The sequence below is a fragment of the Diachasmimorpha longicaudata genome, chromosome 1 (genome assembly GCF_034640455.1).
Source record: "Diachasmimorpha longicaudata isolate KC_UGA_2023 chromosome 1, iyDiaLong2, whole genome shotgun sequence".
In the NCBI taxonomy this organism is placed as follows: domain Eukaryota; kingdom Metazoa; phylum Arthropoda; class Insecta; order Hymenoptera; family Braconidae; genus Diachasmimorpha; species Diachasmimorpha longicaudata.
In genome coordinates, this window is record NC_087225.1 from 9399932 (window position 1) to 9416384 (window position 16453).

At 36.5% G+C, this 16453-nt stretch overlaps 3 protein-coding genes across 3 annotated transcripts in view; 2 read left to right on the forward strand and 1 right to left on the reverse strand.

The window, feature by feature from the left end:
* The window catches only part of LOC135164200 (uncharacterized), a 109793-nt gene extending 95320 nt beyond the window's left edge, over nt 1–14473 (reverse strand). Inside the window, exon 1 of the mRNA XM_064124376.1 lies at nt 14335–14473. The gene's annotated coding sequence lies outside the window, so the exon portion shown is untranslated. The remainder of the gene's footprint in view (nt 1–14334) is intronic.
* Nucleotides 5697–14808, forward strand: LOC135164132 (uncharacterized). Its single transcript, XM_064124246.1, has 5 exons — nt 5697–6282; nt 9040–9395; nt 9679–12318; nt 12875–13122; nt 13721–14808. The coding sequence occupies exons 2-3, from the start codon at nt 9177–9179 to the stop codon at nt 10372–10374; spliced, it is 915 nt and encodes a 304-aa protein (XP_063980316.1). The 5' UTR covers nt 5697–6282; nt 9040–9176; the 3' UTR covers nt 10375–12318; nt 12875–13122; nt 13721–14808.
* On the forward strand, nt 14667–16378 carry LOC135163407 (large ribosomal subunit protein mL39). The gene is made up of 2 exons (XM_064122855.1): nt 14667–14806; nt 15337–16378. Exons 1-2 carry the CDS (start codon nt 14796–14798, stop codon nt 16325–16327), a joined length of 1002 nt encoding a protein of 333 aa, XP_063978925.1. The 5' UTR covers nt 14667–14795; the 3' UTR covers nt 16328–16378.
* Nucleotides 16379–16453: the final 75 nt, after the last annotated feature.

Sequence of the window (16453 nt, forward strand, 5' to 3'; positions counted from 1 at the left end):
TTACTTCGTAACGAAGTAATCTGGCGATTATTTGATTGAAATCGTTCTATTTCTAATTCAATTTCAATTTTCATAAAATTTTCACAATGATTGACACATCTTACTGGAGCTTCCACTTTTTTAATGTAAATCTTAGAGAACATGTGAACACTGTGAGGATTTCACTGAGACAAATCATGAAAATTCCCAAACATTTTCACGAAAAAAAAAGTTGAAATAATGTGCCTCCTCTCAATATTGAATAATACTTCCTCGTATCGATCGAATCGATTATCTAATACATAATAAAGCCGGCGGGTCCGATGAATGTGTCCTTTAACGCACCAGTGGCGTCTCACGGTCTGAATTCCTCTCCTCCGAGATTACCACAACGTAAACCTCAAAATTTTTATAAATTGCAAACGCACCAACTGACAATAGACCTATAAATCTCCGGTTGTTGCTCACTCAGCTGATAAATTAACTTCAATTACTATCAGCATCTGTGGCCTGAACTTTACTTGAAGAGGCCATGAATTGTGTTAAGGCCTGTTATACAATGTGTTTTTAATCGTCACCTACTGATAAAATTGCCGACGTGTGATTTCAAATCTTATTACGGTAAATGAGAATTACGCGGCATTATGTGGATTATTAGTACGACCTTCTGTGCAAGAGCTAATTGATATTTTATCGTTTGGTTGTAAATGAGATGGGGATATTTATCTCGTGACTGTATTCTGCTCCTTTTTTTATACAAATTTGCACTAGAAAATTTTTATAAAAAAAAAGTAGAATTTGATTTTTCTGTCGAATTCTTTACATATCTCCACGAAATTTTTAGGCCAGTCTTATGAAGGGGTAATTTTATTTAATCTATTTTCCGGTGAGATAATTAAATTTGTATGCTCTACAGAACATGATTTTATAAACGTTTTGATAAACGATAAAGAAATGCAATAAAAAATACTAAGCGACCCAGATCACGCTATAAAAACAAATGCTACGTTATATGTATATTTAAAAAATGGTATTGTTTTAAAGAAATCATATTCCAACCCACTTAGAATGCTTTTTCACTTGAATCATTCATTGCTATTGTTCAAACTAATCATTAAATTGATAGACATGTCCTTCTTCATTAAAAAAATCCCTTTAATGTTTCAATTCATTCCCACGAGAAAAAGAAATTGTCTTTTGTCTCGTTGAAGTACAAAAAAGTGGTTGAGGATATGAAAAGAATCCTTAGAATTCACGCAAAAATACATCCGGTTTTAATCATACCGTTGGGTCTTCAGAAAACATCCTGGGAGCGTACCACCTGAAACTTGGTGGCTTCAGTGTCATTCATTTTCACTGGAGCAAACGAGAACTGAACAAAAGACTGGAAAATAAGCAACACGGTCTAGCCTTCACTTCAAAAATAATTTGCGTCCTTTTTATCGCAGTTGACAGCTCTTCCAAGTTGCCTCAACGAGTCTCATGTCCTGGGTTATACTTTTCTGTGTTAATCTTGACTTTTATTTTCGAATAATCGTACTGACATTAGCACTATTTTTGTTGTAAATTAATAAATTCCTCTGTTACTACCAATAAAAATGTTTTCATTACATGAATTCAACAATTCATTCATTGGAATAAAAAAAATTATTGGTATCATTTAGTGGAGATTAGTATTATCAGAAGCGTTAATTTTTTTCTCGATTTCTCAATATAATAGAGAGATGAGGGCAGAAACGTAGATGCCATGTTAAGATATGAAGGCTGGGTGAAGGGCGCATCCGAGACGGCCCAATGTTGGGTCAATGTCGGGTCAGAATTGATTTTCAGGGTCGGATCAGTGATGAATCCGACTATGAGATTGCATGCAAGACACTTCACACGCATATGAGGACCTCCCTCACCTATGGGTATCCACCCCCCATATAAATACCTATACTTTGAGAGCTTTACATATAGAATGAAGGTGCCTATAAATAGATACGATGAAATTCGAATAATGGAGCTGTCGAAAAAACCCTCACGGTTATGTCCATTCAGTCGCATCAGTAAGAGAATGAAAATATTAATAAAAATTAAATTTGGTGATTGCAATAGTTGGATCGCCAGATAAATATCATATTTTTTTGTTGGAATTGAAATTGACCCTCGACTTTCGGACGGAGCGGGAAGTGGAATGAGTTTATGGACGAATCATCTTGTTCGTGGTCGCGTGCCTATAATTATTCACCCCTTATTCAGAGTTGAGTCATTTGATGGTAGAGTAACGAGAGGCATTTGCATGGAGTGAAATTTTGTTGAGGGTAAAAAATTGGTAGTGAAGTGACAGATGTAAATGACTCAACGCAGCTTTAGTTCATCAATCATTGATTTTTCATTGAAATAATTCCAATGAACTCGATGAATTTGTCTCTTATAAATACACAATTATCTCGCTAATGATTAATTTTATGAGAAAATTTCATAAGATATTTTTTGTAAATGAAAAAATTGTCCAGAAAAAATGTTTCACCAGACCCTTCACTCGACCCTGTTTCAAATGAAATTTTCACCAGACCCTTCAATTTCACCAGACCCGAAAATTTCAACAGTTTCTCGATTTCATTCAAATGGCAATAGCAATGTTGAGCTGTTATTCCCGAAAGGATCGATATTGCACTAGACCTCGGCCGTCCTCAACTCGAAAATAACGATCGTGCGAAACTTAGCAGTCTCCCCAAGGCCTAGATATACTATATAACGTTTGATATATACAAAATGTCTCGTCTCCCTCAATTTTTCACATGTTAGTTGCTTTCACGTACCGATATACATTGAGAAAAAAAATTATGACTCATCGTCCTTGTTCACTAACAACACGGCATTTGTTGTTATGCACAATAGGGATAAACTGATAACGAGCTTTTGTCACGAAACAGCCACACACGTGAGTGAAGACGTATTTCACGCTGCATTCGCATGATTTTATTAATTATGTGGAGCGACATGATTTTTTATTTCTCTATCGACCCTAATTTCTATTATATCAATGATTCTTATCAGTGACTTCTTCACCTACCGATTGAGCTAGTGATAACGAGAATTGAAATTGGAATCGAAGTGATGCATTCTCTACGAAACTATTGAATTTTCACTAAATTTTTATCACCATAAAAAGTTGAATATTATTCAATAATATATTTGTATAAAACAAATATGAAAACAGTCGTAAGTTGAATATGCAAACAGTTCTCCTGGCTAATAAACTAATGTCGTTTTATTTTTAAACTCACGACAACTTTGACAAACTAAAGAATTACATACTAAAACAATTCAGACATATGCAATTGTCCATGAATTCTTTCACAATAATTACTCAATCACCCTAACAAAGACAATGCTTGAAAATAAATACGAAGAAGTGTCAGTAAGCTTGAAATAATCGATGGAAAAACATCTTCCAATAATTTCACCCAAAATAACTCGTCATCGAGATAATTCCGTAATCAGGCAAGTGTTGTATCCAGATGCAACCGCTTCTTTATCACTTCCTCCTTAGCTACTTTTCCCCGTATAAAATCATTAATAATGACACAGTGGAATGTAATTTCAGAGACGCTAATTGCAAAAATAAACCGGTTTCGATCCAGACAAAGAGGAAATTTTCATTATTAAGAAATTTTCATTTTTAGACAACATTACGTATTCAAGAATTCAAATAATTTCAATTATGTCATTTGTCTCATGTATGGTAATTTAATTCGTGCAGGAAAAATTCTTCAAATTCTCAAAGAAACCAAGAGAAAAGTTAATTCTGGTTCAATTTTTGAATTAATACTTTTGCCTAGTATTTGTAATCTTCAAATTTCTTATTATGATGAGATTTGGCTATGGACTGATAAAACTAGGATTAAAATCAAGGTAGAACCGGCCATGGTACCGAAATTTGAGATTTCTGATCCATTACATATGATTTATGAAGTTAATAACCATAATACTAATTCATTATCAATAGATTCTATATGCTAGGAGCCATTATCATTACGATGAATGGTCAACAGAAAAATCTATCCAAGAAATAATTTTCATTACTGCCATTGTACACGGAGAGGACATAAAATAACTGAAGTTAAGATTTATTGCTACCACAGTAAAGCTTTACATGTTTTGCAGTGCCATAAAATATTGCCCGTAGGAAATTTCATTTCCTCAAAAAATATATATTTCCCCACAAAAGCAAAAATCAATTTCATCCGTTTTAGAAACGACTAATGCCAAGAATGTCAGATATTTCAATAATTTCCCTCTTCCAATTACGTTTTAATGCATGATAATTGAATTCATCCAGGAAAATCGTTCATATGTACAAAAGCAACAAAAAAAAACATTACTTGCAAATTCTTTAATTAGTGTTTTCCTCAATGGATTGAAATTTCCTATTTCAGCTTAGGATGAAACGTTGCTTACTTGTATGTCTCACTCGCGTTTATATAGTCGAAGGATAATACCGTGAATTACTCCTAATTCATGAGTCAGTTATTCTGCGAGAGCCGCAATTAGTGCGCATCTTCGAATTTCATTGTTTGTTAATTTTTAATTCAATGCTATGTTCTATTGACATATTTCTCAAACAAACGTGGAAAAAATTGAGAATGTTGCTGCTGGAGAATGCGATAATTATTCTGACGTAATTACGGCACAAGTGAAACAGGTACTATTTATGGCTACGTGGAGTTACCCACGTAGCACCTGTACGACAAATTTTTCCCGGTTGTGGATACTGTCTATTATTATTTGTAATTTTTCATCCATTAAATGACTTCAATTAAGAGAATTCACTTTATCGTTCATCCAATTTAAAACAAAATTTATTTTCTGCTTTGCGTCGAATGAAAATAATTTAGGGACATGGAAAAAGACTTAAGATTTTTTATGATTCAGGTTTGCAGTAGTAAAAATCATAATGGACAATTACTGTGTAAATAAGAAAGAAATATTGATAATGGCGAGGAAATGAGTATTAAGGAATAATGTGGTGATCTTTTGTGGTAAAATTTACTAGCTACGAGGTATGCTCTTGGATGTGTTTGTAAAATCCGCAATTATTGGGGGAATTCTGTAATTATCAAGAGTCGAAGGAAAAAACCAGAGAATTCGCATAATTCTTCTATAATGTAGCTTCATCGTCTTCTCCCAGAATCGCCAATAATGTTGTTACCGAGACTTTTAAACAATTGTCAAGCATTTTCCAGTGGAAAGCAAAAAATATTTTGATCTTATAACAATAAGAGGTATTCTTCTACTATTTGCCAAAAAATTCTATTTTCTGAATTGGTTCAGTGCACGTAAAATGTCGAAGTCCTGCGCAAAGTGAAGCTTTCCTCTCGTCGAAGATAAATACTACCCCTGTCGCGATGCCGCGACACAAGACAGGACACGAATGGCAATTTTATCCTGCATCACTTTCCCAGTAAATGTCGACTCTAATTTTTCGTCACAACGCGTGTAAAGTGGAATTTTGCGCACGCGAAACGTGGGCGATAAAAATAAAATATTCATGCACCACTAATTGCCTCAATGTCTAGGCTTAAAGCTGACGATATGAATTTTCATGTCCGAAAGAGGGGATTCACGATCAAAGGGGAAGAAGAAGTTGATACCAGTGAACGATGTGGAGGAGTTGGGGCTCTCGACAAAGTCTGGAGAGGGGATGAGTCACGGGCAAACGCCGCAAGTTCTTCGTTTCGTACCGCTCAGTCTGAGCGCAACTACCTTCTACCACTGACACGTTAATTCGATATCAAAGAAAGGAAATAAAAAAAAACTTTATCTCTTCAAATTAGCATACCATACCCGTGAATGCACTTATCAGAACATTCAGTGCAGTGGACAGTGGAGGAATGTCAAACACCCCAACAAGTGAACATAAATTCTGATAGCAGAAAACAAAACAAAGCAAATTAAATCTCGAATTAAACTAAAAAAATAAATAAAACATCATTCGATTTTTTATGTTTCTCTCGAGAATTTTTTGTTGGCCGAATTTTCTACTCAATTTTGGTGACAGTTGTGAGTGAGGGTGAACCCCACCCTACCCCCTACCCCTTCCGGTGTCACATTTAAATATGATGCATGAAAGTGTGAACAAAGAGGAGAGAAACCTCGAGTGATCCATCAAGATTATTCGATAATTAGCCCCGAGGCTAGTGACAATTAAATCGAACTAATGAGTGAGTAGAGCTGTGAGGATAAACATGTACATGCGAAGTTGTGGATTAAGTCCGAGTGTTGTGGATGGAGGTGTGAGAAGAGGATACTGACGAGGTGATTTTTTAAATTCTAATACTTTTTGGTAATCGTTTTTAATATCTGTCTACTCATCTTGTGGGTTTTTCGTTTCGGGAGCAATTATTAACTATATTAGACGTATTAAAAACGATTCTCTTTAATAGGCATAGCTTGATTTAGCTCTATATTATACTGCAAACAATCTTTCAATGAAAAACTTTCCTGTTTAACAACAAAGAATGAAGAAATTGAATTCTATACGAGGTTTTGATTAAGTTGAAATCAAAATACAATGAAAGTTCGAGGTTTGCGTGGGCATTTGCCATTCCACTGGATAAAAAGAAGAACATGGCCTTGAGCTTACGAGGGCGTTCATTTATTTTGAGACGTGGTGATTCACGGCGGGACACATTTTAGTCCCATCTCCAGTTGATTTTCATGAAAATCGAGTAAAAACTCTATTAGAATGGTTGCACTCAATTTTTGTAAATTCAGTTAATAGAGAATGCAAATGTTTAGCTAGAGCACGTGATTTTTCTACGAAATCTCTGTGTATGTGGAATTCAACTGTGGGTGAAAAGCTTAGAAACAGAAAATTGAACATACGTATTCATGGCGAGTTATTTCATAAATATCTTCTGAATTCCGAGAACTTTAAGATAATGATTATTGTCCTTAAAGAATTCTGAATAATAAATGAAGATATTTAAATACTTATCCAAACAAATACTGTTAACGTTCATTTTTTTTGTTAAAGATTCAACAAAAATTTTCGAATAATTTTTTTTCAATTTTATGTGACGTTCGCTATTGCAAGTAGATAAATTTGCTCGACAATATTGAAGAGTTTTTTAAATTTCTCATGAATATAAGTGTGCATATAAATTGGGCTCAAAAAAATTCAAAATAATGATTGATTATAATTATTGACAATTGCAAATAATAACTGAAAACATTTTTTCTAAAAAAGCCTTCAATAAAAATTCCTGGATAGATTTTTTTCAATATCTTGTGACGTTTGTTATTGCAACGAAGGTAATTTATGATATCTTCCCATCCTGATGGTAAGCGAGTCCATCTGCAAATAAGTCGAATGGATTCAAACTGCAAAAAAGGACTCCATTTACGTGACATTGCGCAATGGACTATTCAACTAATGTCAGTCACTGAGGAACGTAATTGCCATTCAAAGTATCTGAAAAAAATGAGGAAAGAAAAATCGAACGTCTAAGATCCTATCCTGAGTTGTAATTGATCTGTCGTCAGAAAGACCTCAAACTCCGTGGGGTATTCCCACACTTCTTCATTTTATTCTGATAAGGATTTACCAATCATGGAAACACGAGTATTTCTCACCCTAGCTTTAATTTCATTAAATATTATTCAAATAGCTGACTAGAATTAGATTTGAATGACTTTCATACACATGTAAACACGTAGACACACACTCGGATGAAGTGTAGAAATTATATTTACAAACTTTTTGGATGAGATTGAATCCACTTAACAGAAAAAATCCAAAACTTTGACTTGCGTGGTTACAACATTTCGATTTTGAAGCAAAAAGTGGCCTATTGAATTTGTAATGACATTCTCCTGGAATTTTTTCACAATTCAATTAAATAGACCGAGACCATTGTCTCTACGAGCTCATCGAGGCACGCGAGGACGTAAATTGCGTACATATTCCCTTGATTGTGCACCTGTAGTCAATTGTCCCATCCAACGTTCACAAGTATAACTCTCTACGGTGCAATTATCCTACAGCGATAAGTAATGATAGAACTAGTGAGGAAAGTTATAATAAAATATCCAGGAAAAGAGGTTCATGCTGACTACTAGACTGCACTTCCGAGCTGACTGCAATCGCACATGTTTGTCGGGCTAATATTATACGACTCTGAATCATATTTACACACGAATGTATGATATACATTGTGTTGAAGGATATAATGACGATGGATAATGTAAAGACTGATCTTCACTCATGATTATTCGGGGAGAAATTAATGAACGTCCGGGTAATTAATTTGCTGAAGTATTGCCGGTAGACACGAATGCCGAGATATTTCAGATACATGGGAAAATTTCATGATTTGTTTGTTTTAATAAATTACGATGAAAGGGGTTGAACACACGTGATGAAAAAATCATAAAACCTAGATAATGGTCTAGGGTATTCTATTTAATTTCATGGGACTTTTTTAAACACCAAAATTTTTAGCAAATTTCATTGAAACATTTTTTTCTTTTATAAACTTGATTTTACTGATATATTTTCTGTAGAAATTACTTGGCTAAAGTATTCCACGTTTCTTAATTTTTTTCTTGAAAGATAAATAATTATTTTGGAATTTTTTGGGAGTGAAATGTACAAAATGGAATGCATCTATTCTTTTTGGAATTCGCAATTATATTCGTAACGATAGCGCCTAGAAGAAACAGTTACGAGGGATTTGTCATAGAAATATCCTTAGCTACAAAAAGTTTAGTGCACTTCCTGTAATATCTCTTGTAATAAAATAGCAAACCCCGAAGGGTCAATTGTGATTTGCTTTTTATTTAAAATTTCATTGGCTAATTATCTTTCAACTTCCTAAGTAGACCTTTCCAATAAATAATCCCTTACATTGAACCTTAAATTCAGTGGTCTAGTTTCTAGGGTTCCTTGTTCAAATCTATCTCAGTGAAACGATAAAAACATATCTCTAAAGAAAATAATAACAACAGTCCAATGAGAGCCCCCGCTCACGAGGTCAGCCAATAATACTTGCAAATGATGTCTTTTTCCAGCCACAACTCCCCAACAATTGTATTGAGGAAGCCGGATCATAAGAATCCTGACGCCCTCACAGAGACAAAACTCAGAAAATAATACCATTGAAAACGTGGTCATGGCCATTGACCGAAAAAAATTTAATAATGATTGAATGGCTATTTCTGGAGGTCGTTTGATGTACCAATTTATGGTTGGCGTTACGACCCCGGGGGTAACGAGGATGGCCATGACCTCAGGAACAAATAAGTGGGCTTCGAGGGTTGTGGTGATCCTTCAGCTTGCAGCATGGAGTGCTGTTGGTATTGTGCTGCTTCAGAAGGGCGTTACGTCATTGCAAAAAAAAACACTCGATAATAACAACATCACGCAGGTAAATGTCACCATTTTCAAGATGTTTTAATTGTATGAAACATTGACTTTTAAAACTGAAATTAATAGCTTCTGTCATGCTTTGAGATACCAAGAAAATTATAACCGTTTTCTTAACAAGTACATGTTTTAGAAATGAAGAACAAATATCAATTTTTCAAAGTGTTTTCATTGAAGACGAGGAAACATAAATTATCGACATTAGGCCGAGAAGATTTAAAAACTGATAGAGTCACGAACCAAAGTATGATGTCTCAATTTCCCGGGAAAATTTACATTTTCAGAAGACTTCCAGTTCCGAGAATATCAACCAATACTCGGACCTCTCCGTGATCCCAATGATCAACCAGAACCTACGAAATCGTGTTGACGAAATCCCACTGAAGACCCCCCCACTGGATCCCGAGGACGAGCCCCGAGTACTAGAGAGTGTGGAATCTCCGAAGAGCAACGAGTCGTTGAAAAAAATCCAAAAGCCTACGAAAATACGACCGAAATGGGGCGATCGCGAGGAGAATCCTCTTCCCATCTCCACTTCAAAGTACCCCTTCTCCTTCGAAACAGAAAGACTCACCGATAAGACTGAAGACGTCAACATCACAGATAGAATATCCCAAAAACCTGAGGACTTGGAATCATCGAGCCCTCTACCGACAACGAAATCAGGGATTTGGGAGTCTCGCAGACGACTCAGATTGTCTCATCTGAGTGGAGGTGGTGCAGCAGCTGCTGTCGCCATGGTGGCAGTGGGCGCAGTGATGCTGGTGCTGGGTCCAGCTGTTATTGTTCTTCGGGCACTGGACGAGAGACGACAGGAGAGAAGATTTTTAAAATTGTCGGGACGAAACGATCTTCCACCAACGTATGAACAAGCTACTCTGATGGATGAAGCTCCTCGTTACTCAAGTCTCAGTTTGAATACTATTCTTGGACCTCCACCACCACCCTCACCAACACCAGCACGAGTGCACCTTGTGTGAGTCAATCGATGTCGAGGTTCATCAGTAATGAAAAAAAATCGGAGAATGGGTTTCCTAAAGACCATCCGAAGAAATACTGCGGACCTATCTGGACGTGTTGTTGCCCTAAAATCATCGGGAAAACAATCTCGTGGTTGAATGAAAAAGTATTCCAATGGAGTTACGCACTAATCCATCGAAAGCTCCGTCCAAAAAAACAAACCAAAAAGAGAAAGGCAAACTCTAGTTACGGAAGTGTAGCAAAGACTTTCACGTGATAGTCTATAAAGCAATGAGAAGAAAAATGACACCCGAGTGACTGAGGTGGTGATCTTCATTGGCCTGTGATGACAGTGACTTGAGTCCAGGCCTTTACCACAAGCCGTCAAGAGCAATTATCCTTAATTGACGGGGAATTGACCCCGTCGAACTCTCGTATACCCGCAACTTGTGAGTTCCAACGATTATTGCATTTGTATGGTATTTATGAATGTATAAATCGCATAATTAAATTGTTTTGAGAATTTAAAAGACGTTAGTGATGAGAATAAATTGATTCAATGGTGAAGGGGTCGGAAAGAGGAATGTTAAAACATCCGATGTGTTTTTGTAATATTGAATTCCAAGTGAGGACAAGTGATTTTAGGCTGAAATGTCAAATTAAAACAGTTTGATGACACTCTATCGTCAAAAAATGTGATAAAAGCTCGTTTAAGGATTTAGAATTTTTTATTATGCTGAAGGCACGTCTCGATGTTAGAAAACTATCAATGTTCGACAACATCTTTCGCCCCTTCATTTCCAAACATTCATCATCGCACGTCAAATGTTCTATCACTTCACAAAAACCCAGTCATGCAGGTAATCTAGTAGTTTACATGTTATCACCTCTTACAATTAAATATCAATTCGACTGATGCGTGTGAGTCGTTCATCAAAGACGTCACGTCAACAACAATATTCCAAGAGCATTAACCGATATTTAGAATTGTACATACGACTAATGTAATACTTTATATATTTATAAAAAAATGATTTGTAGAGAAAAGAATAAAGCTAATTCGACTTTTTGATTACAAATGACGTAAGTGAGTTCGTCATTAACGAATGAAACGATCATCGATATACCGATCATTCAACGAAAATAGAAAAAGTGTTGAGTATTTCTGTGTTTCACCGTCGATCAATAAATCTGATCTATATTGCACGAAGTTTTCGAGAATTTCAAGGTGAGGAATCACATGAAATTTTTTTACGTCTCCTAAAAATTCAGTAGAATTTTGTAACGATTTCAATAGGTTTTTCTATTAATTTTTCCACACGTGAAATAGGAGTTCATTCATAACTCGATAACATTTTAAGTCCGTCAAATTATTATCTGGTGCCCCTCCAATACGACGCAGTTATCATTGTACATTAAAAGTCCCCTCAAATGGTAAAAACTGAGTCATCCAGGTAGTTTAGTAATTTCTGTTCAATCACGCGTTACAGTTAAATATTGGTTCGAGTGACGCGAGTGTAAATCGGTCACCGAAACCTTCACATCAACGAGAATATTCCAACAGCATTAAAACAGATTCCGCATTGTACGTCCGATTCATGTAATACTTTATATATTTATTTAAAAAATGATTTTTCGAGAAACGAATAAAGATACTTCCAAGTGTTCATTAAAAATCATGTGATTGATTGGTTATTAATCGATAACACAATCACCTATTGATAATTTACTGACGCATACCTGGTCAGCCCTGAGAGCTGAACCAGGCGTTCTCAATAAAATCATCATCTCAATTAATTCGCTGATGATTCCGAGCGTTGTGACTCGAGTGAAGGGTATTCTGAACGCATTGAAGCTGTGGTAGGGACCAAGGCCTCGACAGTTTACTAGTGAAACCGTGAGATGGCTAACAACAACTAATGGAGCTGAAATGGACAGAACAGAGGCGGCACCGCTGACCAGTGGTAAGCATTAATTAAACATTTTACCGAAATATGTTCTAAGGGCGAGGGAATTTCATTTATATTGACCGCAGTCATTTTAAGATCAGTATCATTCTCCACGGACATTGGATAGAGGGCAAGGTGGGGGAAATTTGTCGCACTTACGATGTACATTCAAACTTGTTGACGCCAAATGTCACGGCTGTGTTTACACTTTAAACGTATTACAACTGTAGTGGATAATGTTGTATAGGTGTAACGGTGTTTTTTTTTTTACCGTGGGACTTGTCGCTCGAAGACATTGGATTCGCGTTCGCAAAAAGATATGACGAAGATTCGCAACTAGCTTCACAATTGCTTCTTTTTTATAGTCAACAACTCCGGCATTTCATCTTTTTTTTTTTAACAGCATCGTTCTTCGATTTTTGTTTATTCGGTCTCGCTCCGCTGATTCTAATTCTTATTCGTCGAGAAGTTATTGCTCTTCCGGCTTTTAAAAGAAATTATCAATTCAATAGGATCAATAAGTAATCCCATTTATCAAATTAAATAATGCAATTGCCCACATTTTTTTTAGAAAGAAGATATGGAATTTTTAGAACAGGACTGGCAGCTGCCCTAGTCCTAATTATCGTTGTCGCTGCTGCTGGTATTGCACTGCTATTTGGAATAAGAAATGCGACAATTTTGCTGGCAATTCTTTTACCACTTATGGTACTGAGCGCGGTAATTGCGCACCTGTGGCTCTGGTTGCTGCACAAACGCGCCGCTAAAAGACGAGAGAGAGCTGCGAATGAGTGGGTGTCTGCTACACTAGCACGACAGGTCTGCATTTTCTCAATTTTTCATTTTCTCTTTATTTACCCAAAAAACTACTTTCACTGATGAAAAAAGTCTAACTTAACTTTGGTCTGGCTATGAAGAACGCCATTTCACTTCGACATTTTTCTTATTATTTAACTTTCTTTTTTCTGAGAATTTATATCTGTGCAACTACGGTTTGTTCAATAGTTCGTTGATATATTCTCAATACTGCTAATTAAAATTTAATGAATCAAATATTGTATCTTATTTTCAAAGTGCTCGTTTACAAATCGGTTGGATCAGGTAACTAAAAATGGTCTAAAATCATTAGATGTTGACCAGTCCTATCAGCAACTGGATTCTATATTTTATTAATCATACTTAAGAAATTGGAATTCATGAAAACCAATTTAAACTATCATTTTTTGGTGCAGAATGAAAGTAAGTCTATTTTCCAATGAAAAAAGAAAGTTCAAATTTAAATAATTCAAGAAAAAGTACTTTTGAGGGTTTAAGAGTGAAACTATCATATGAACAAAAGAGTTTTCAGAGCCCGTGAAAAAATCTAGACTGCGACATCCTAATCTAGTCAGATTATCAATGACGTTTTCTACTTCAGAGCCAAGGACATTCGTCCTCGAACGCGGAGAGCGGAAATCCTGATACTTGGTTCAAAGGATTCTCCCAACGATCTTCGGGATACACACCACCCCCCGGATACCACATGGTCGAGTCGAGTAATTAAATTCGTGGGATATTGTCTAAGGAGCTTTCCAGCGAGAGGAGCTAATTGTTAATTTAGTTGGGAAATTTAATAAATATTTATATTGGACTGTTTTTAGATCCTTCCCTGTGTTTTCCTTTGATTCATTTTCACATGCTCGAGAGAAAATCAAATGCGCAATTCAACGAAGTTTATAGATAATTCGATAGAAAATTCGTGTAGCCTTTGGCCAAATCTGCAGAATAAGTCCACCATGTTTGGTAGACATTTATATATTGTTGCATACCATTTTTTCTAGCCCGCCATTTTCTATCGAAATTTCTCGTTTTCCTAATTTATTCTGGTATTTATTTTTTCTCCTCCTTGGATAACCAAAGAAAAGTTCTGGCAAAGTTTAATAGCGGCTCGAAAGCCAAAGTTCAATGAATGTTTTTGTTCCAAGAGTATGAAAAAACCATTTTATGCGCTAAGAAAATCGTTTGAAACGAAAGAGTCATTCAATTGCTCACCTCAGGACCTGCCCGGAGATCATTTCTACATCAAATAAAGCGGTGACGAACGATGTTGCTCTGATGATGCTTCAAGTGAGTTCTCTGTTATTGTTTGTCGGCGTTCGTAGCCACCGCCGACATTCCCCGTTCACCAGGCCGACAATGATACGAATTTTCATGCAGTTACGAGACGCCGTGGCGTCGTTGACTTCCACTGAGAGGCAATGGCGTCACGGCAGTATGGCGTCCGTTCGGAGGAGCAGCGCATGCGCAACCACACGAGCTGAGTGCTCTGCAACTGCGCATACATCGAGAGCGTAGACGATATTAGACGAGTTTAACCTAGACCGGTGCTGATCAACTGTACAGAAAACAATTTCTAATTAGTAAAAAGCCGAAACAAAACCAAAAAAGTTCAGTGGATAATGATCTGATAAATTTACGTGCAACATTGAGGAAAATTGTTATCACTCTTCAATATGATTCAGGGGTGAGTGAAGGAGAAATAACCTCCAAAGCGCACATTAGATATGTATATACAAGTCTGACTGATTTACAGTTCTTTTTTAAAATAGGTAACAATCAAATGAATTGCGAAATGATATGTAATAATAAAACGCTCTGTAAAATTTTGTTAAGTTGTCATGTCAAAAAAAAATATTGTAAACAGTGAGGTTGTGTTATTAGAAAGCATGAATCAAGCTTAAAAATGGCGTAGAATTGATGCAATTCCACCCTAGCAACAATTAATTATTGATAATGACAAATAATACTGTTGCATTTCTTTGTAATTGCAGTAAGAATTTTTTATTAATTTAATGAATGTCAGTGAATTTTCTAATTGATGAGTTTTTTTTTATAAGCAATTGTAGCTAAAGTTTATAGAAAAATTATCAGAAATTGAACATTTGTTATCCCTGAAATTATTTAAAAACTGGCTAATGTTCCCTAAGAAACTAAAGAACCCATTCAAAATTTTCAGCTAACTTCACTTAAAATCTTAATAAATGTGTTCTCCAGGTACAAAACTCTCTGCAGTACGGCGTCTCGGCTGCCTCCAGTCCTCTCCTCACGTTTTGCCTCGACTCTCACAAAAACCGAAGCAAAAAGACACCGAAATGCCATCTTTGACACGGAAAAGAGTCGGCAAACGTCCTCAATCGGTAGAATTGAGAAGATCAAAGTAGTCTACGACAGTCCGGAGAATGAGATAACCTTACTCATGAACAAGGACCTCTCAACCCCCAATGACTGTGCGATGCACATCTCCGAGGGTGTGACCAAAACTTCAGCTCTAGCATCAGTGAACGGACTGCCCTGGGACATGCACAGACCCTTCGTCAGCGACTGCGAACTCAAACTGTTCACAATGAGAAGCCCTAACGACCGATCCGTGAACAATGCCTTTTGGAGGACGTGTTCCCTGATGCTGGGGGCCGTCGTTGATTCAGCTTTCAAGGACGACATACCATGCCACCTGCATAGCTTTATAGGTCCAAATATTAAATCGGGAAGTTTCATTTACGACGTCCACCTTCAGTTGCCGGATTGGACTCCAACAGAGGCGGAAATGCGCTCGTTGTCTAGTTTATTCACTAAACTCGTGCATCAGGAACTTCCAATCGAGCGGCTAGAGATCTCCGAGGAGATGGCCCTCGATATGTTCCAGGAGAATCCCTTCAAATCCAAGCAGATACCCAACATTGCTCAGAATAATGAAGGAAAAATCGTGGTTTATAGAGTTGGAGACCACATTGACATCAGCAAGGGACCTATGGTGGGCAACACCAGGCTCGTAGGCAGGAATACGATAACCGCCATTCATCATATTCAGAGCGAGGCTGGGGAGCCACTCCATAGGTTCCAGGGAGTCGCCCTACCCAATGGAATAATTGTTAACCATTTCGTCTATGGTATTATGGAAGAGAGGGCCAGAAAGCTCAATCAGACTTTCTGGATGCCGCAGAGATTAGAGCAAGAGGATTCAGTTGCTGTTGCTGCTAATAACTGAGAAATTATGAGTATAACTATGTAAATAAATTCAGTTGAAAATGAAAAAAAATCACTGTTTTTGGGTATTGAAGGATTTCTGTTATTGCTGAACTGAATGTTCGTAATTTTAGCAAATTTATACTAG